The sequence below is a fragment of the Saimiri boliviensis genome, chromosome 2, assembly GCF_048565385.1.
Source record: "Saimiri boliviensis isolate mSaiBol1 chromosome 2, mSaiBol1.pri, whole genome shotgun sequence".
Lineage (NCBI taxonomy): Eukaryota > Metazoa > Chordata > Mammalia > Primates > Cebidae > Saimiri > Saimiri boliviensis.
In genome coordinates this window covers 103,861,411-103,882,880 of record NC_133450.1, presented here as the reverse complement: position 1 = coordinate 103,882,880, position 21,470 = coordinate 103,861,411, and the positions used below count along the sequence as shown (strand labels likewise).

The 21,470-nt window shown below is 36.1% G+C and overlaps 1 protein-coding gene across 4 annotated transcripts in view; it reads left to right on the top strand.

Annotated features, from left to right (window-relative positions):
• Positions 1 to 21,470, top strand: part of TOGARAM1 (TOG array regulator of axonemal microtubules 1) — a 107,505-nt gene extending 86,035 nt beyond the window's left edge. For 2 of the 4 annotated variants that reach the window (XM_010341110.2, XM_010341109.2), the window contains 5 exons: positions 953 to 1,071; positions 14,429 to 14,618; positions 16,227 to 16,446; positions 18,769 to 18,855; positions 20,331 to 21,470. In XM_010341110.2, coding sequence (XP_010339412.1) covers positions 953 to 1,071; positions 14,429 to 14,618; positions 16,227 to 16,446; positions 18,769 to 18,855; positions 20,331 to 20,596 — 882 coding nt within the window. In that variant the 3' untranslated portion in view covers positions 20,597 to 21,470. Of the gene's footprint in view, positions 1 to 952; positions 1,072 to 10,121; positions 10,179 to 14,428; positions 14,619 to 16,226; positions 16,447 to 18,768; positions 18,856 to 20,330 lie in introns of those variants that run through there. The other 2 variants (XM_010341111.2, XM_074393998.1) reach the window with 2 other exon arrangements.

Genomic DNA, 21,470 nt, shown 5'->3' with positions numbered 1-21,470 from the left:
CTTATTAAAATAACCATGCAAAAAAAATTATCTGACTAAAATAAAGCAGATTGTATTGTGAGTCTTTCTAATACAGGAAAGGTGTAAAGTAGTTCTTACCAAAATGTTTATTCTCACACTCCTAATATTGCATAGGAACAACAGTATTCAGTGTTTATGGACCGTGTCCATATGTTCTATGTAGATTTTAAGCTTTAAGAAGAGTGGTTACAAAATACAGCGTATTATTTTATTTATTTATTTGTTTGTTTGTTTATTTATTTATTTATTTTTGAGACAGAGTTTCACTCTTGTGCCCAGGCTGAAGTGCAGTGCTGCGACCTCAGCTCACCGAAACCTCCACCTCCCAGGTTCAAGTGATTCTCCTGCCTCAGCCTCCCAAGTAGTTGGGATTACAGGCATGCGCTACCATGCCCGGCTAATTTTGTATTTTTCTTAGAGATTGGGTTTCTCCATGTTGGCGCGATCTTAGCTCACTGCAATCTTCACCTCCAGGTTCAAGTGATTCTCCTGCCTCAGCCTACCAAGTAGCTCGGATTACACTACCATACCAAGCTAATTTTTGTACTTTTAGTAGAGACAGGGTTTTCCCGTCTTTGCCAGGCTGGTCTTGAACTCCTGAGCTCAGGTGATCCACCCATCTCGGCCCCCCAAAGTGCTGGGATTACAGGCATGAGCCACTTCACCTGGCCCAAAATGCAGCATATTTTTATTTTTTAACTAGTTTTCATAAGTCAATATATACTTTCCCATTAGTCACATATTTTGTTAATTTACTGCGAACTACAAGACGTTTTATGTATCTCAAATTCTTTAAAGCATAAATATACCAGATTATTAAAATACTTTCCATCTTAAAAAATCAGTGATGGCTGCTTTGAAAATTACATTGTGTAAGTTATTTCACTACTAGATTTAAAACTTGTTTTACTAATTTTATATTTTTTTGCAGGGTTTGGGAGAGCTACCATTGGATACTCCTTCAGCAAAAGGAAGACGATCTCATACTAGCAGTGTTGGAAATACAAGATCATCATCTGTTTCCAGAGATGCTTTCAATTCAGCAGAAAGGTATGATAATGTGATAGTCCTTATCATTAGAAAAATTAGTCCCTAGTTATAGTAGTCTCATTTGGAAGTGTTCATAAACTACCCCAGGGGTATCTGCGAAAATGGAATCGAGTTTTAAAAGTTTGGTAAGGATCTAGAAAGTGTGAGGTAATTAGATTTAATAAGGGAATTATATTTACAGCAACTTGCCTTTTTTTTTTTTTTTTCCCTGAGACAAGAGTTTCATTCTTGTTGCCCAGGCTGGAGTACAATGGTGTGATCTCAGCTCACTGCATCCTCTGCCTCCCAGGTTCAAGTGATTCTCCTGCCTCAGCCTCCTGAATAGCTGGGATTACAGGCATGTGCCACCACACCCAGCTAACTTTTGTATTTTTAGTAGAGACGGGGTGTCTCCATGTTGGCCATGCTGGTCTCAAACTCCTGACCTCATGTTCCGCCCACCTCGGCCTCCCAAAGAGCAATTTGCTTTTAGATGCACTAAACATTAGTAATGCTGTAGTGTTATTGAACTTGTAAGTGTTAGGCCTATTTTGGACAAATCATTTTCTTAAAAAAACGTAGCCTTTATTTTTTCCCCCAATTGTAAAAGTAATGCATAATTATAGTTAAAGGAAAAAAAATCCTTAGAAAATGAAAACATTACCGGGATTTAGAAAGCTAGGCATGGTGACTCAACTCTGTAATCACAGCATTTTGGGAGGCTGAGGCGGGCAAAATTGCTTGAGCTCAGGAGTTTGAGAGAAGCCTGGGCAACATGGCAAAACCCTGTCTCTACCAAAAAAAAATAAAAAAATTAGCCGGGCCTGGTGGTTTTTGTTATCAGTGCTTTCAGAGTCTTAGTCATGAATTATTTACCTAGACCAGTGTCCAGAAGGGTACTGCCTAGGTTTTCTTTTTGTAGTTTTGTAAATGTGGGTCCTACGTTTAATCCATTTAGTTGATTTTTATATATGGTGAGATACTGTGTTTAATTCTGCTTGTGGCAGTCTAATTTTTCCAGCACTGTTTATTGAAAAGGGTGCTCTTTCCTCCATGTATGTTCTTGTAATCTTTGTCAAAGATCAGTTGGTTGTAGATAAGTGGCTTTATTTCTGGGTTCTCTATTCTGTTCCATTGATTTATGTCTGTTTTTAGACCAGTACCATGCTGTTTGGGTTTTATAGCCTTGTAATGTAATTTGAAACCAGGTAATATGATTCCTGTAGCATTGTTGATTTTGTTTAAGATTGCTTTGGCGACTTGGGCTCTTTTTTGTTCCAAAAAAAAAAAAAAAAAGGTGCAGTGAGCCACAAATTTTAGGATTGTTTTTTCTAATTCTGTGATCAATGATGTTGGTATTTTGATAGGGATTGCATTCAAACTGTAGACTGCTTTCGGCAGTATGGTCATGTTATTATTCTGATCCATGAACCTGGGATTTTTTCCATTCGTTTGCATCATCTATAACTTCTTTCATCAGCATTTTTAGTTTTCCTTGTAGAGATCTTTCACCTCCTTGGTTAAAAATATACTTCTAGGTATTTTATTTCTTTTCTAGCTGTTATAAGAGGGATTGCCTTCTTGATTTGTTTCTCTGCTTATTCATTATTGGTGTATAGAAATGCTACTGATTTTTTAAAGTTGATTTTGTATCCTGACACTTTACTGAATTCATTTATTAAATCTAAGAGTCTTTTGGAAGTCTTTGGAGTTTTCTAAATATAATATCATATCATCAGCAAACAGGGATAACTTGACTTTTACAGTTTGGGTGCCTTTTATTTTTTTCTCTTGCATGATTGCTTTGTCTAAGACCTCAGTACTGTGTTGAACAGAAGTGATGAAAGTGGGCATCTTTGACTTGTTCCAGTTCTTAGAGGGAATGCTTTCAACTTTTTCCTGTTTGATATGATGTCGGCTGTGGATTTATACATATGGCCTCTATTATGTTAAGGTACATTCCTTCTCTGCCTAGTTTGTTGAGGATTTTTACCATGAAGTGGTGATGAATTTTATCAAATGCTTTTTCTGCTTCCTTTGAGATGATTATATGGTTTTTGTCCTTAGCTCTGTTTGTGTGATGTATCGTATTTTTTTATTTGTGTGTGTTGAACCATCCTTGCATCCCTGATCTAAAACCCATTTGATCCTGACATTTTATCTTTTTGATGGGCTGTTGTTGCTATTATTTGGTTGAGGATTTTTACATCTATATTTATAGGGGATGTTAGTCTATAGCTTTCATCTTTTATTGTGTCTTTGCCTTGTTTCGGTATCAGGGTGATACTGGCCTCATAGAATAATTTAGGGCATATTCCTCCTGTTCATTTTTTGGAAAGTTTCAGGATGATTGGTGTAAGTTTTTGAATGATTGATCATACATTTGATAGAATTGTGAATCCATCTAGTCCTGTGGGGTTTTTTTGCTTACTGATTCATTTTCACTACTCATTATCAGTCTGTTCAGGATTTCTGTTTCTTTCTGGTTCAGTCTTGGGAGGTTGAATGTTTCCAGGAATTTGTTGATTTCCTCTAGCTTTTCTAGTTTGTGGAAATGTAGTTGTTCATAATAGTCTCTAATGATCCTTTATTTATTCTATTGTATCATTTATAATGTCTCCTTTCTGATTTTGTTTATTTGGATCTTCTCCCTTCTTTGTTAAGCTAGCTAATGATTTACTGATTTTATGTTTTTGAAGAGCCAGTTTTTCAATTCATTAATCCTTTGTATTTTGAGGGGTTGGGGGTTATTTCATTTAGTTCTCATGTGATCTTTGTTACTTACTTTCTTTGGCTAACCTTGGGAGTTTGGTTTATGGTTTTTCTAGTTCCTTAAAGTGTGATGTTAAGTTGTGATCTTTTTACCTTTTTTTTTTTTTTAAATAGACACAGGGTCTCACTCTGTTGCCTGGGCTGAATGAAGTGTAGTGGCATCATTATAGCCCTCTGCAGCCTCAAACTCTTGGGCTCAAGCAATCCTCCTGCCTCGGCCTCACAAAGTGCTTCCTACTTTTTTCACATAGGCATTTAATGCTATAAACGTCCCTCTTAGCAGTGCTTTTGCTGTATTCCACAGGTTTTGGTATGCTGTGTTTCCATTTTCATTTACTTCAAACAATGTTTTAAATTTTTGTCATTGACTCTATGATCATTCAGGAATATGTTGTTTATTTTCCATGTATTTGTTTAGTTTATAAATTTCCTTTTGATATTGATTTATAGTTTTATTCTGTTGTGGTCTAAGAAGATACTTGATATGATTTCAGTTTTTTAAAATGTGCTGACTTATTTTGTGACATAACATATGGTCTGTGTTGGAGAATGTTCCATGTGCTGATAAGAAAGATGTATATTCTGCAGTTTTGGGGTAGAATGTTCTGTAAATGTTAAGTCCTTTTGGTCCAAAGTCCAATTTAAGTTCAGTGTTTCTTTGTTAATTTTCTGTCTCAATAATCTGCCTAGTACTGTGAGTGGAGTGTTGGAAGTCCACACTTGAGAAAAGGATTGTTGTGCAGTCTTACCTCTTTCTTTAGGTGTAGTAGATATTCGTTTTGTGAATCTGGATGCTCCAGTGTTGGGTGCATATATATTTGGAATTGTTATAACCTCTTGCAGAATTCATCCCTTATCATTATATAATTACACTTTTTGTCTTTTTTTTTTTTTTACTGTTTTTTATTTAAAGGTTATGTTGTCTGATGTAAGCACAGCTACACCACCTGATTGTTTTTGGCTTCTGTTTGTGTAGAATATCTTTTTTTTTTTTTTTTTTTTAGACAAGGTCTCACTCTGTTGCCCAAGCTGGAGTGCAATGGTATGATTTATCTCACTGCAACTTCCACCTCCCTGGTTCAGTGTCCTGAGTAGTGATTCTCCTGCCTTGGTGTCCCGAGTAGTTGGAACTACAGGCACGTGCCAGCACCCCCAGCTAATTTTTGTATTTTTAGTAGAGATGGGGTTTCACTGTGTTGGCCAGGCTGGTCTTGAACTCCACTCTCCTTGGCCTCCCAAAGTGCTGATATTACAGACATGAACCACCATGCCCAGCCTAGAGTATCTCTTTCTACCGCTTTAATTTTAGTCTGTATGTGTCTTTCAAGCTAGGGTGAGTTTTTTATAAGCAACATATAGTTAGATCATGTTTTTTATCTCATTTACCAATCTGTAACTTTTAAGCAGAGCATTTAATCCATTTGCCTTCCAGGTTAATATTGATATGTGAGTGTTTTTACTGCTATATTGTTAACTGTTACCTACCTGTTTTATAAATTATTTGTTTCTTTCTTTTTTTCTGTTTTCATGGTTTGGTGGAATTCTGTCATGTTGCCATTTGATTCCTTTCTCTTCCTCCTTTATGTGATTGCTTTATAAGACCTTTGAGTTTTATACTTTTGTATGTTTTTATGATGGCAAATATCGACCTTTGTTTCCATGTTTAGGACCCATTTGGGTATTTCTTATAGGGCCAATCTAGTGATGACAAAGTCCATCAGCATTAGCTTATTTCAAAATTATTACTATGACCTCTTTGCTCTGTTATAAAATATATTTTATTTTATTTTTGAGACAAGGTTTCACTCAGTGTGTTGCCCAGGCTGAAGTTCAGTGGTGTGATCACATCTCACCACAACCTTGACCTCCTGGGTTTGCTCAATCCTTCTGTTTCAGCCACTGGAGTAGCTGGGACCACAGGGACACACCACTACTCCTGGCTAATACATTTCTTTTGTTTTCTTTTGTAGAGGTGGTGTTTCACCATGTTGCCCAGGATGGACATAAACTGCTGGGCTTGAGGGATCCTCCCACCTTAGCTTTCCATACTGCTGGGATTACAGGCATGAGCCACCACATCCAGCTTTAAATATATTTTAAACACTATTGGCCAGGTGCAGTGGTGTGCACCTGATATCCTAGCACTTTGGAAGGCCAAGGTGGATGGATAGCTTGAGCTCAAGACTTCGAGACCAGCCTAGGTACCATGGAGAAACCCCGTCTCTACTAAAAATAGAAAAAATTAGCCTGGCGTGGTGGTACATGCCTATAATCCCAGCTACTTCGGAGGCTGAGGCAGGAGAATCACTTGAACCCGGGAGGCAGAGGTTGCAGTAAGCTGAGATTGCTCCATTGCACTCCAGCGTGGGCAACAGAACCAGACTCTGTGTCTCTTTTTTTTCTTTCTCACTCTGTTGCCAGGCTGGAGTGCAGTGGCATCATCTTAGCTCACCGCAACCTGTGCCTCCTGGGTTCAAGCGATTCTCCTGCCTCAACCTCCCAAGTAGTTGGGACTACAGGTGCACACCACCACGCCCAGCTATTTTTTTTTCTTTTTTGTATTTTTAGTACAGACGGGGTTTCACCATGTTTGCCAGGATGCTCTCGATCTCTTGACTTCATGATCTGCCTGCTTCTGGCCTCCCAAAGTGCTGGGATTACAGATGTAAGCCATCGTGCCTGGCCAGATTCTTTGTCAACAAAACAAAACAAAAACAAAAAAACACTATTGAAAAACTATGCAAATACGTAGTATTCATAGTATACATAGGTATCTCTCATATTTTCTGTACTTGTATATCTTTGAAATAATTCATAAACTAATGACTTTTATAAAAAATAATGATGTATGTGAAAGTATATGCTTTGGGACCTTGATATTTTAAGTACAGCCCACAAAGCAGCCACATTGGCATCACCAAGGAGCTTTTTAGAAATGCAAATTTTTTTTTTTTTTTTTTTTTTTTTTGCCACAGAGTCTTACTCTGTTGCCCAGGCTGGAGTACAGTGGCAGGATCTTGGCTCATTGCAACCTCTGCCTCCTGGATTAAAGAGAGCCTCCTGTCTCAGCCTCCTAAGTAGCCAGGACTACAGGCATGTGCCACTACACCCTGCTAATATTTGTATTTTTAGTAGAAACAGGATTTCACCATGTTAGCCAGACTGGTCTTGAACCCGTGACCTCAGGTGATCCACCCACCTCAACCTCCAAAAGTGCTGTGATTACAGGTTTGAGCCACTGAGCCCAGTCTGAAATGTAAAATCTTATACTCCTTCCAGGCCTACTAAATAAGAATCAGCCATTTTTCTACCTTGATACTATATAATCTCATAAGATCTTGGATCAGTATCTTGGTCAAAAAATGTTTTCTGGAACCCATTAAAATATGCTTTCTTAACATTTATTCAGAGCATACTGTATGGGAGGCTTTTTCTAAACATTTATTTCATAGGTATTTCTCAAGTTGGGCTTATCTGATATTTTCTTACAATTAGATGGAAGTTATACAGTTTGGCAAGAACACCACAGAAGTGATGTTATTATACCCTTCTCACTGTATTACATCATGAGGTACATGATGTTACGTCTTAATACCAATAACATTAACTTTCATCATTAGCTTATGGTGGTTTCTGCTAGGCACTGTACTGTTTTTCCCTTTATAATTAATAGATATCTTTGGAAACTTTGAGACTGTGTAAATATCCTATTTCTTACCATACATATGCCCGCTAGTTTTAGCCATCACTGAGAGATTTTGCCTATAGCAATTAGTACTGTTTTTTTGGCCTAATAATGATCTGCTAGTTTCTTGATTTTGTCTACATTTATTGGTTGATTTTTTTTTCTTTACAGAAAAACTGTTCCATTTCCTTTTTATGTTTATTTATGCAAATATTTATTTATCTTCATGAAGACTAATGGATTTCTATTTTATTCTGTCGGCTATAATTGAATACTGCCATTATTTCCCTCTTCAAATTGTTCCAGCTTTAGGAGCTCCCGCAGGTTGACTGCTGTGCTTTGACAACATGCCCCATCCGTTTACTTTCTGTCAGCACATGATTCTCCAGGATCTTCCTATATTTTGTTTCCTCCTTTCAAGCCTGTATGCTTTTAATTTATTTTTCCTACCTTAATACTGTACTGGTTAGAATATCAAATATAATTTAAAATAGAAGTAATAACATCTTTACCTTATTCCTGATCTTTGGGACAAAATGTTCAGCATTTCACCATTGTGTATGATATTAGCTGTAGGTTTCATAGAAAGCTCTTTATCAGATTAATGAAGTTCTCTTCTAGTTTGTGAGTTTTTAATCATGAATGCGTGTTGATTTTTTTCTCAAATGCCCTTACAGCATCTATTAAGATAATTATATTTTTTGTTATTATTGTGAATTATGTTAATTGTTAAAAATGATAGCTTGCATTTCTTGGATTAGCCCCACTTGGTGATGATAATGTGTCATATTTTTAATATGTTACTGGGCTTAATTTACTAAAATTATTGGAGTATTTTTGTGTCTAAATATGAGGTCTTTAGTTTTCTTGTCTTAGAATGTTTTGGATTTGTTATTGGGATAATGCTGAATAATGATATCCTTGTGGTTTCTCCTTTAATACAGGGGCTGTTTAGAAGTGTGTTTAATTTTAAAATGTTTGGAGATTTTCCAAATATCTTTTTTTTTTTTTTTTGAGATGGAGTTTCGCTCTTGTTACCCAGGCTGGAGTGCAATGGCGCGATCTCGGCTCACCGCGACCTCCGCCTCCTGAGTTCAGGCAATTCTCCTGCCTCAGCCTCCTGAGTAGCTGGGATTATAGGCACGCGCCACCATGCCCAGCTAATTTTTTGTATTTTTAGTAGAGACGGGGTTTCACCGTGTTGACCAGGATGGTCTCAATCTCTTGACCTCGTGATCCACCCGCCTCGGCCTCCCAAAGTGCTGGGATTACAGGCTTGAGCCACCGCGCCCGGCCCAAATATCATTTTATTAATGATTTTAAATTTAGTTTTGTTCTGTCACTGAACATGCTGCATATGATTCTAATTATTTTAAACTTCTTGAGACTTGTTTTATGACCCAGCATGTGTTCTCTATTAGTGACTATTTTATATTTACTTGGAAGAATGTACATTCTGCTCTTGTTGAATGTAGTATTCTGTAAAATGTCAGTCAGGTTAAGTCGATTGCCATTCCAGTGCTCTATAATCTTACTGATTTTTTTTTTACTTGTTCTATCGGTTGCTGAGATAGCAGTATTGACATCCCCAGTGTATTTGTGGATTTATTTATACTTTCAGTTGTATCACTTTTTGCTTCATGTATTTTGACCTACTGTGATTACGTTGAAAGACATTGAGGGTAGTTGTGACTTTCTAATAAATTGGTCCTTTTGTCATTATGAAGTACCTCTATCTCTGGTAATATTCTTTGTCCTGAAGTCTATACTGGTAGAGTATCTTAGTTTATTAACCAGTTTTCTTTTGATAGAAGATTTGCATGGGTATGTCTTTCTTTAAATTACAGTGTTAGGAAGGTGTAATTCACCTACTGCATAATGTATCTATTTAAGGCATGCAATTCAATGTTTTTTAATACATATGGTCCCCAACTTAGGATGGTTCAACATATGATTTCTCAACTTTACAATGGTGCAAGAGCAATATGCATTTAGTACAGTAGAAACTGTACTTTGAGTATCCATAGAATCATTGTTTTTTACTTTCAATATTCAATAAATTATTTATTATAAAATAGGCTTTGTGCTAGATTATTTTTCTCAGTATAGGCTAACGTAAGTGTTCTGAACATGTTTAAGGTAGACTAGACTAAACTTTGGTGTTTAGTAGGTTAGATGTATTGAATTTTTTGACTTAAGATATTTTCAATATACAGTGGGTTTATCGGGATATAACTCTTGCAAATTGAGGAGCATCTCTGTATTCAATGAGTTGTATAACTGTCATCACAATTTTAGAACATTTTTGTCACCTTAAATCTCATACTTATTTTTTTTCAACATCATGAAGATTTATTTCCCAGTTTTCGTCTAATGTTTGTACAGTTTTAGTTTTTATATTTAGGTCTTTGATTTTGAGTTAATTTTTGTATATAATGTTAGGTAAAGGTCCAACTTGATTCTTTTGTATGTGGATATCCAGTTTTCCCAGAATCATTTGTTGAAGAGACTGTTCTTTCTTCATTGCATGGTCTTGGCATCCTGGTTGAAAATCCGTTATGCATATATGTTTGGGTTTATTTCTGGATTCTCAACTCCATTCCATTGATTATAGATGCCACTGTCAATCCTTATGCCAGTACTGCATTGTTTGGATTACTGTAGTGTTATGGTAAGTTTTGAAATTGGAAAGTGTGAGTCTTCCAACTTTTATATATATATATATTATTGCACTTCAGGTTCTGGGGTGAAATCTCTTACTTATTAGCAGTCATTCTCCATTTCTCCACAATCTTCCCTTCCCCAACCCTAGGCAGTCTCTCTTCTGTTTCTACGGATTTTCTCATTCTGGCTATTTCATACAAAGGGAATCATATGATATGTGGTCTTTTATGTCTGGCTCCTTAGACTTATATTTATGTTAAGGCTTATCCATTTTTTTAAAAAAATCAAAATGTCAAGGGCTCTTCCATGCTGTATCATTTATCAGTACTTAATTCCTTTTTATTGGTAAATACTATTCCATGCATCCATATGTGGCTATAGTACACATTGTTTATCCATCCATCTGTTTGGTTTTATTGTGGACATATGTTTTCAGCTCTCTTGGGTATGTAGGAGTGGAATTGCTGGATCATATGATAACTCTATGTTTAATCTTTTGAAAAACCACCAGAAAATTGTTCCAAAGTGCTACCATTTTACATCTCACCAGTAGTGTAAAAGGGTTCCAATTTTTTCACATCCTCACCAATACTTGTAATTATTATAGTGGCTACAAACCAGTATCTCATTTGACAAAGATTCTTCTTGACCAAACTGCAGATGAGGAGTTGTGATCCCTTGGAGGAGGAAAGGTGTTCTGGTTTTTGGTGTTTTCATCTTTTTTGTGCTGGTTTCTTCCCATCTTTGTGGCTTTATCTACCTGTGGTCTTTGTAGTTGGTGACTTTTGGATGAGGTCTCTGAGTGGACATCCTTTTTGGTGATGTTGAAGCTATTTCTTTCTGTTTCTTGGTTTTCCTTCTAACAGGCCTCTCTGCTGCAGGACTGCTGGAGGTCCACTCCAGACACTGCTTGCCTGGGGATCACCTGCAGGGGCTGCAGAACATTAAGAGTTGCTGCCAGTTTCTTCTTCTGTTATCATCATCCCAGAAGGGTACCTACCAGATGTCGGCCCGAGCTCTCTTTTATGAGGTGTCTCTTTGGGTATATGGGGGTCGGGGAGCTGCTTGAGGAGACAGTCTGTCGCTTATAGGAGCTCAAGTGCTGTGCTGGGAGCTCTGTTCATGCAGAGCTGTTGGGCAGGTACGTTTAGGTCTGCTGCAGCGGAACTCGTAACTGCCTCTTTTCCCAGGTTCTTGTTCTGGGAAGTTGGGGCTTTATTTATAAGTTCCTGATGTGCTACTGCCTTTTTTCATAGATGCCCTGCTCTGCAAGGAGATAGTCCATTCACAGTCTGCCAGCAGAGGCATTGTGGAGCTGCCGCAGGGTCTGCCCAGCTGCTGTGTGAACTTCTTTGAGGTGTTGTTTATAGAGGTACAGTTAGAATTGCCTCGATAGTGGCGGATGCCCTTCCCCTCACCCAAGTGGACTGTCCCGGGTCCAGCTGTGCTTGCTGCACAACTCTCAATCCAGAGTATTTCAGATTGCTTGTTTTCTGCTGGGGTACACACCGAACCAGATCACCTGGCTCCCAGTCTCAACCCCCCTCCCTTTCAGTTGAATGGGCAGCTCTGTCTCCCAGGTGCCAGTTAAAACAGCTGCTCAGATTTGTGTGAATTTTTGTGTGCCATCCCGCGGCACTAGCTGAAACAGCCGTGCTAGAAATGTGGCACTTCTCGGCCTGGGAATCTCCTGGTCTGTGGGCAGTGAAAACTCATTTGGAAATGTGATAACTCACACTCTGCATTGCTTTTGCTGGGAACTGCACTCCAGAGCTTTTCCTATTTGGCCATCTTGGATCCTCCTCCTTTTCTTCTTTTTGTGCTTGTTATAAGATTGAATGAGAGGTAGAGGTGTGAGTGTGTATGTATTTTGGTATTTCATTTATTTCCTTCATTAGCTGTATCTTTTTGTTCCTTTTTTAAAGTGGTTGATCTAGACTTTGTAATATTCTAATGTGCATCTTTACTGTCTCACAGTATACTTTCAAATAGTATTAGACCACTTTAAGTATAAGAACCTTACAATATACTTGCATTCCTCTACTCCCTTTTCATCTTTTGTTCTATATTTGTCCTGCATATTATAACCCCCAATACATTATTATATTTACTTTGAATAGTCAGTGTATTATAAACAATGCTGTCATGAACTGTGTTTATTCTTGATATTTTATCTACATTTTTTATGCCTAGTGAATCTCTCCAGTTTGTTGCTACTTTATCCTTTTCTCACTAAGATACATTAATTGTATTTTACTATCAATTCCATCCTGATTTGAACCAACAAAAGCCATCTCTGAAGGCCAGTTTGTTTCAATAATTAAATGGCTTTTTGAGGTTTTTCTGTTTTACTCTTTTCATTTATTCACATTTTATGTGTCATATCAACTTAAATATTTCTAATTGTGTTTCTCATTGCATAGGATTAATTGTTTCACAAATTAACTCTAGATTAATTTACTTAAAAAATTAAAACTAGCCGGGCGCGGTGGCTTAAACCTGTAATCCCAGTACTTTGGGAGGCTGAGGCAGGTGGATCACGAGGTCAGGAGATCGAGACCATCCTGGTCAACATGGTGAAACCCCATCTCTACTAAAAATACAAAAAATTAGCTGGGCATGGTGGCACGTGCCTGTAATCCCAGCTACTCAGGAGACTGAGGCAGGAGAATTGCCTGAACCCAGGAGGTGGAGGTTGCGGTGAGCCGAGATTGCGCCATTGCACTCCAGCCTGGGTAACAAGAGCGAAACTCCGTCTCAAAAAAATAAAAATAAAAATAAAAATAAAAATAAATACAGAGATAGACAGACAGACAGACAGATCGACTGACCAACCAACCTGTCACTTTGCATGACTCTTTAGTTTCAAAGGGATGATAATCTAAACAGGAGTGTCCAATCTTTTGCTTCCCTTGCCACAGTAGAAGAATAATTATCTTGGCCACAGTAAAATATACTAACACTAATGATACCTGATGAGGAAACACACACACACACACACACACACACACACACACACACACATCTCATAATATTTTAAGAAAATTTACAAATTTATGTTAGGGTGCATTCAAAGCTGTCCTGGGCCACATGCGTCCTGCAGACTGTGGGATGGACAAGCTGGATCTACCACATTGAGTTACCCCTTTATAGCTACGAAAAATATGCTACAAATACTATCATTGCCATAATAATTCCTCTGGCTTCTAGTTTCTCATTGTCCCATGCATGTTCACATGGATACTTTGTAGGAATAAGTTAACATAGCAGGCCTGAGACTGCTGTTCTTTAAAGGGTCTGCTTAGAGAGACTGCCCATTGGTTGACATCTGGGAACTTGGGTTTTAGAAAGATTTCAACTTTTCCTCATAACAGTGGTTCACTTAGTCTTCTATGGAGGATGGGTTTGAGAAAGAGATTCAAGGTAATTTATCTAGTTCTCAATGGGCAAGAAGCCTGTTCAGAAAAAGGTTAACATTGTAGTCCTGAGACTGCTGTTCCTAAAAAAGGCTGCTTGCATGGTTAGCTCTTCACTGGCATGGAAACCTAGGATTTGAAGAGGATTCCCACCGTGCCCTAACTGATAAGGTAGTTTACTGTGCCTAAATTGTTTGGTCAAACAATATGGTTTATGCTGAAACTCTGGTTTCCTTCTGGGAGTCTGGAATTTTGGTATGTCCTAGGCAGACAGTGTCTACATGACCAGCTCCCAGTAAAAACTCTGGACATAAGGCCTCTAATAAGCTTTGTTGGTAGATAACATTTCACATATTTTTGGCATAATTCACTGCTGAAGGAATTGTGTCCTATGTGACTCTACTGGGAAAGGACTCTTAGAAGCTTAGATCTGGTTACTTCTGGTCTTTGACTTATGTACCTTTTCTCTCTGCTGATTTTATTTGGTGTCCTTCTGCTATAATAAATTTTAGGCATGAGTAAAACTATATGCTAACTCTTATGAAATTTCCTAGCAAATATCCAAATCCAGGGAGATCTTGGGGACCCCCAACACAGATACTGTGGCTACGGGTTAAATCGTTTTATGCATTTTGGAAAATGACTGCATTTTGGAAAATGACTGCATTTTGGAATAATGATTATTTTATGTATTATTATTTTATGCATTTGGAATGCATAAAATAATTCAGTTTATTCATTTTGGAAAGTGAATGCATAATGAGATTTTAAAATTATGTTTGTACAATAGTTTTTATAGGAAAGTACAAATGAAATTACATTTACCTTTCTTTCACTTTAGAGAGGTAACTGAAGTTCGTGAAGTCACCAGAAAATCAGTCCCTCGTAATTCCCTAGAAAGTGCTGAGTACCTTAAAGTCATAACTGGTTTATTAAATGCAAAAGACTTTCGTGATCGTATTAATGGGATTAAGCAGCTTTTATCAGATACTGAAAATAATCAAGAGCTTGTTGTTGGAAACATTGTAAAGGTAAGGACTTGTCAAAATTAATTTTCAGGCCAGATATGGTGGCTCATGCCTGTAATCCAAGCACTTTGGGAAGCCAAGGTGGAAAGATCTCTTGAGGCTAGGAGTTCAACATTCAAGTCCAGTCTGGGCAACATAGCAAGACCCTGTCTCTACAAAAAAGAAAATAAAAACATATTTTTATTTGAAATCATTAAGTTCAGTTTAAAAAACTGCCCTAAATCTTAGTGTTTTATATACTGTCTATATATACATATATACAAATTACACAAATTTAAAATGGAATTTAATTAATAAATTACTAATATATGTATCATATATATTATTTTAAAGTGTTAAAATAAGCTTAGTGAAGAAAATTGATTGCCTGGGTTTTGCTATGTTAAAAGCATACTAGAACAACTCAAAGTAACTGAAACAAAGTAAGAAGATGCTATTTATTTGTCTGAATCCTGCCACAAATGGTAAGCTCCTTGAAACTTCTGTATTCTCAGAGCTCTCAGAACCTGTCATTTAGTAAATATATGTTGAATTAATCAATAAATATTTTTTTAAAAAACAAAGACAAATAAGAGACTTGATATTGCTTTAGAACAGATATTAAAACTTTTCATATGTGGGTTAGAAATCTCTAATTTATGTACTTATCTTTAGGAAGACAAGCAAAAGAAAGGGAAATATTAATAAATATTCATCATATCAGAGCATGGATTATTTTTGCTTCATCAGAATTTAGTTCAGTTAATTTTATTAGTAATTAATTAAATTTCATTTTAAATTTGTATAATGTGCATTATACTTGGCAAACATACCATAACTACTCTTCACTTCTAGTGGTATTGTCTCAGTTTTCAGAAGAAAAGTACCATATTACCATGTCATGAGAGCCAGAAAGTTTTATTTTCTGATATCTGTTGAGTAAAATAGATCTCCTGAGATTATTCTTAACATGAAAAATGATAAATAAGTATTAGAAATTATTAGTGAATAGTCTCAGCTCTTAGAGAGCTCTTCACTCATCTGACATGATTAAGAATTGTTTAGCATTCACTTTATTATATTTTATGAAAGTTAAGGATTCTGAAGAGCAAGAGATTATTGTTAAGATTATCAGGTTAAGAGATAATAATACAAATGTAACTCTGAAATTGCATCTAAAATTTTCACAATAAACCTAAACTGAAACTAGGTTAAATCTCCACAGTAAAACTTATATGTCTACTTTTAGTGTGAAAAAGAGATAAAAACAGAAACTTTTCTTAAGTTCTTAGAGTTACCTAAGCTAACCTGCACCTTCCAGAAAACAGGATGTTTATCATATTTACAGTCAGTCAGTCATCTGCCTGCTGAGCCACATTTTTCACCCCTTATTAGGTTGTCTTTTGGGGTGATTTTTTAGGCCTTCTCTTTTTGTTACAAGAAGATTTGACACTTAGATTTAGTACCTAAAATTTTATAAAGTTCTGTTATTCAAGTTCAGGCAAAATAGGATGTTGACTATGTATTTAAACTGAGTGAAGTATGAGAAATATTATGAAATGCCAAGAAAATTATAAATACAGTAGCTATAAACATTATTTTATTTTAAATATTTTACCAATTTACTTTCAGATTTTTGATGCTTTTAAATCTCGACTTCATGATTCTAATAGTAAAGTAAATCTGGTGGCTCTGGAAACAATGCACAAAATGATTCCTTTACTTAGAGACCACTTATCTCCTATAATCAACATGCTAATTCCAGCAATAGTGGATAACAATCTGAATTCCAAGAATCCAGGCATCTACACTGCTGCTACAAATGTTGTTCAGGCACTGAGTCAGCATGTAGGTAAGAAATCTTACTTTGGCACTCAAATTATTTTGACTTTCTTTTCATGTTTTTGTAATGCTGAAATCCTAGTTACTCAGGTTTTTAAATTTAATATTATCATAAAACTTTCTATTTTCTCAATAGTTTTAAAATTACTTTTAGTGATTATATTCTTTTCCATTAAATTGACTTTCTTTTCCTATATCTTTGACTTTTATTTCTTTTTCTTCCTCAACCTCGCATCTGATACAAAAGTAACTCAATACTTTGGCATGAGATGATGTGGAAATAAAATAAAGAAAAAATACAAAAATAAGAAAATAATAAACTAACTCAAAATGGATCATAGATTTAAATGTACAACTTAAATGTAAAACTTTTAGAAGATAATGTGAGAAAATCTTATAACTTGGTGAAAAGTTTTACATATGGCACTAAAAGCATGATCCTGTAATCCCAGCACTTTGGGAGGCCAAGGCAGGCAGATCATCTGAAATTGGGAGCTCGAGACCAGCCTGGCTAACATGGTGAAACACTGTCTCTACTAAAAATACAAAAATTAGCTGGGTGCGGTGGCGCACTCCTGCAATCCCAGCTACTCTGGAAGCTGAGGCAGGAGAATCACTTGAATCCAGGAAGTAGAGGTTGCAGTAAGCCAAGATTGCGCCACTGCACTGCAGCCTGGGCAACAGAGTAAGATTGTATCAAAAAATAAATGGATAAAGAGACAAGCTACAGACTGAGGAAAATATTTTCAAAACACATATTACAAAGAAGTCATATCTAGAAGATATAAAGAAATCTCAAAGCTCAATATCAAAGAAACAACCAAATAAGAAAATAGACAAAAGACCTGAAGAAGTATTTAAACCATGAGGCTATATGGATAGAAAATAAGGGAGGATATATGACTGGTCAAATAAGCTTGTGAAAAGATGTTCAACATCATTAGCCATCTGGGAAATGCATATGCAAGTGAAGGCCATGATCACCACACAAGTATTGAAACAGCCAAAATAAAAAATAGTGACATTACAAAATGCTGACAAGATTACAAATAAATCCATCTCATACACTGCTAAATATACCATGGAATACTACTTAATAAAAAAGAACTATTAAGAACATTCAACAATTTGCTATAAAAGTATTATTCATCATGACCAAGTGGAATTTATCCCAGGGATGCAAGAATGGTTTAACATATGCAAATTAATGGTTCTTAAGTATTTTTCATCAGGTATGGTATAATATCATAAACTTTGACACCATCAGACCTTTATGAAGTGCCACTAGTGATGCTGGAAGTGCACCCAGTAAGCAGGGGAAAGTCATGACATGATAAATTTGAATTGCTTGATATCTGAGTAGCTTGAGGTCTGCAGCTGTGGTCGCCCACCATTTCAGACAGATGACTAAACTTGTAAACAGATGACATAAATTTCATTGACAAATATAATACTGTAAATATATTTTTCTTCTCTTTCCTAATACAATTTTCTTTTTTCTAGCTTACTTTGTTGTATGAATACAGTATATTATACATACAACATCCAAAATATGTGTTAATTGACAGTTACTGTTATTGGTAAGGTTTCTGATCAACAGTAAGTTATTAGTAGTTAAGTTTTGGGAGAGTGAAAAGTTAAACATGGATTTTAAACTGTACAGGGGTTGGCCCCTCTAACCCCTGTGTTGTCCAAGGATCAATTGTAGTTATTTAAGATGAAACCTTTGGGTGGAAGGTACACAGGACCTCTATATAATCTTTATAACTTTCTCTGTATCTATTATTATTTCAAAATTAAAACTTAAATTCAGTAAACGTAAAAACTGCTTCCCTTTTTCTGTTTTTTGATAAAACTATGCTATCATTTGGAATAAGATGACTAGGAGATTAAAGCACTTTTTTTGTTTGTTTTAAATACCACTTGATAGCTCCTTTAAAACTGTGAGGTATTTTTAGTTCTCATTTGCTTAAGAATACTACTCTGTTAAGATTGTGTTTGGTTTGGTTTTTCTCTTTTTTTGAGACAGAGTGTCACTGTCACCCAGGCTTGGGTGCAGTGGCGCAATCATAGCTCACTGCAGCCTTGGACTCCTGGGCTCAAGTGGTCCTCTTACCTCAGCCTCCCAAGAAGCTGGAATTACAGGTGCTAGCCACCATGCCTGGCCTGTTAAGGTTTTATGGAAAATTTTAAATAGTGATTAACTATGTAGATTTTAAAAGTGTTACACATTTGCATCCTAGAAATGAATTTTGTTCTGTTCAGTGCTATGTAATAGAAAATAAGAGCTCATTACTCTTTAAACATATGTCTCTGTGTTCTTTTTGTTTAGACAATTACTTACTTCTACAGCCATTTTGCACAAAAGCTCAGTTTTTAAATGGAAAAGCAAAACAGGATATGACGGAAAAGCTTGCTGGTAAATACTTTGTAATTTCTAAAGAAATATTTTATTAGCTAAAGATAAACTGATAGATTATTTCAATTTAATTTTAGGGTAGCTACCAACTTAATATAACTACCCACAAAGTAGAAATAAATTGTGTATGATCCACAAAAGAAACTCTTAATATTTTTATCCCAATAATTTTCTTCAAAAGAATTTTATCCCTTTTTTTCCAGTAAAAGTTCAGTCTTCCTATTAGTGTAACCAAGTGTAAGTTCTGCCGATCGCCACTTGCAAAATTGAATTACAAGGATGAGGTGCAGTGGAAGTAAAGTGACTTTATTTTCCAAAGTTAGCAGTTGGCAGATGGTTCAGGCTCCTGCCTTAACAAAACTGCTTCAAAATTTTCAGGCAAAATGCTAGGGTTTAAGAAGGAGAAGTTTTGCATCGCGGGCATGCAGTGGGTCAGGCAGTACAGTTCTGCATGATTTGTTCCTATGACTTATCTTGAGTTATTGCCCCATAGGGTGAATGGGCTAGTGTTATCTCAGCCTGGACTGGGTTATAAATTAGCACCACAGTCTTGAGGTAATCTCCTGGTGGGGGAGAATTCCATAGGCACCTGAATTGTCTCAAGATGCAGATTCAGTCTCTGGAAACTCTTTTTTGACAGGGAGTCTCGCTCTGTTGCACAGGCAAGAGTGCAGGGGTGTGATCTCGGCTCACTGCAACCTCTGCCTTCTGGGTTCAGGCGATTTCCCTGCCTCAGCCTCCTGAGTAGCTGGGACTACAGGTACCTGCCACCACACCCAGCTAATTTTTGTATTTTTAGTAGAGACAGGTGTTCACCATGTTGGCCAAGCTGGTCCTGAACTTCTGACCTCAAGTGATCCCCCTGCCTCAGCCTCCCAAAGTGCTAGGATTACAGGCCTGAGCCAGCGTGCCCAGCCCGGTCTTTGAAACTTGTAAGCAAACATAATTAGATAGGCTAGCAATGCAAAGGAGTGTCTAGTAGAAAGGAGGAGAGAAGAATTTATTATTTCATTACTAAAATGTTAATACAAAGGGCCACAAAAGGAGAAGAAAAAAAAAACTTAATAGGGTACTTGATTAAATTTGTAGAAATAATACAGAAAAAAAGATACTCAAATCAAATTTTGGTGCTTACAGAAAACTGCTATTTAAAATCATGTTTGATAAAAGGTCCATGGGTTACAAATGTGCATTTTTGTTTCACTGCATTTGGAAAACATCGAGATTAATTTGGGTTCATTTTCTCTCTTTACTATTTTGCCTGAACTAATTGTTCTATATGAGAGTCTAATATAATACTTGAAGATCCCAATCTTTGAGAGGAAGGTTTCTTACATTACTTCTTTTAAAGAAGCCTACCTTTTTAGACAAATGGCATAGGAAGAAACTTAGTATATTTTAGTTGCTTCTTATTTCACAGAGCTTAGGCTTATTTATTAAAAAACAAAAACTCCTTACTGTTTTTTATGTTTCAGATATTGTTATGGAACTTTATCAAAGGAAGCCGCATGCCACAGAACAGAAAGTATTGGTTGTTTTATGGCATCTTTTAGGAAACATGACAAATAGTGGCTCTCTGCCTGGAGCTGGAGGAAATATACGAACAGCCACAGCTAAATTATCAAAAGCACTCTTTGCACAGATGGGTCAGAATCTGTTAAATCAGGCTGCATCTCAACCACCACATATCAAAAAGAGTTTAGAGGAATTGCTTGATATGACAATTTTAAATGATTTATGAATCTTTGATAAAATATGATATGATGAACAAAAGTGTTTACATGATGACAAATGGAACTTTCTAAAAGTTACATTATCAGTGCCTGCAGTTCACAGCCAGTAAATTAAGTCAATGGCTATTTTTATTTGCAACTTGTGAGTACACAGCTGTCCTATATCAACCCTACCACTTGTACCCATCACATAAAAACCTAAAGTATATCATTCATGAATGAGAATTCATGAAATCTCAGGCACGTGGGATGAATTCAATTTTAATATTTTTGAGAAAAGTCCTGCTCATTTGCACTATTCTATACAAACTACAATTCGATGCCCTATATATACAATTAGAATTATAATTAAAAATATACTTTTTATTATATAATCATGTTCTGCTATGTCTCATTACTCAGCCTTATTTTATAATATGGAAGTCATTGAACTATGTTATCACAAACTAAGTTTTGTATATTATTTGTGAAAAACATGTATTTCTGAATCAGTCTGCTAATATGATTGTGCAGTATTGGCTTGCTTTTGCTGCTGTGTTAATATATTTGCTTACCTTTTGGGTTTAATTATCTACACAATTGTGAAATTTAACAAGATATAATAAAGCATGACAACCAAAGTTTTAGAAAACATTAAACATTTTAAATGCACGTTTAAAATACGTGTTGAATGTAACCTCCCTATTTTTGTGTGCAAACACTAAATTTTACTTCTCTATGTTTTCACATTTATAAAGGTGTTATTTTGCTGCCCAGTTGTGTAATTCTCAAAAATAGTGCCAGGTCTTCTATAGGTTTTTTCAGAATTCTTGGACTTACAAGTACTGTATGCATCTTTAAAAAGAAAAGGAGTGTTATTAAATAAAAGGATTTATTTCTGTA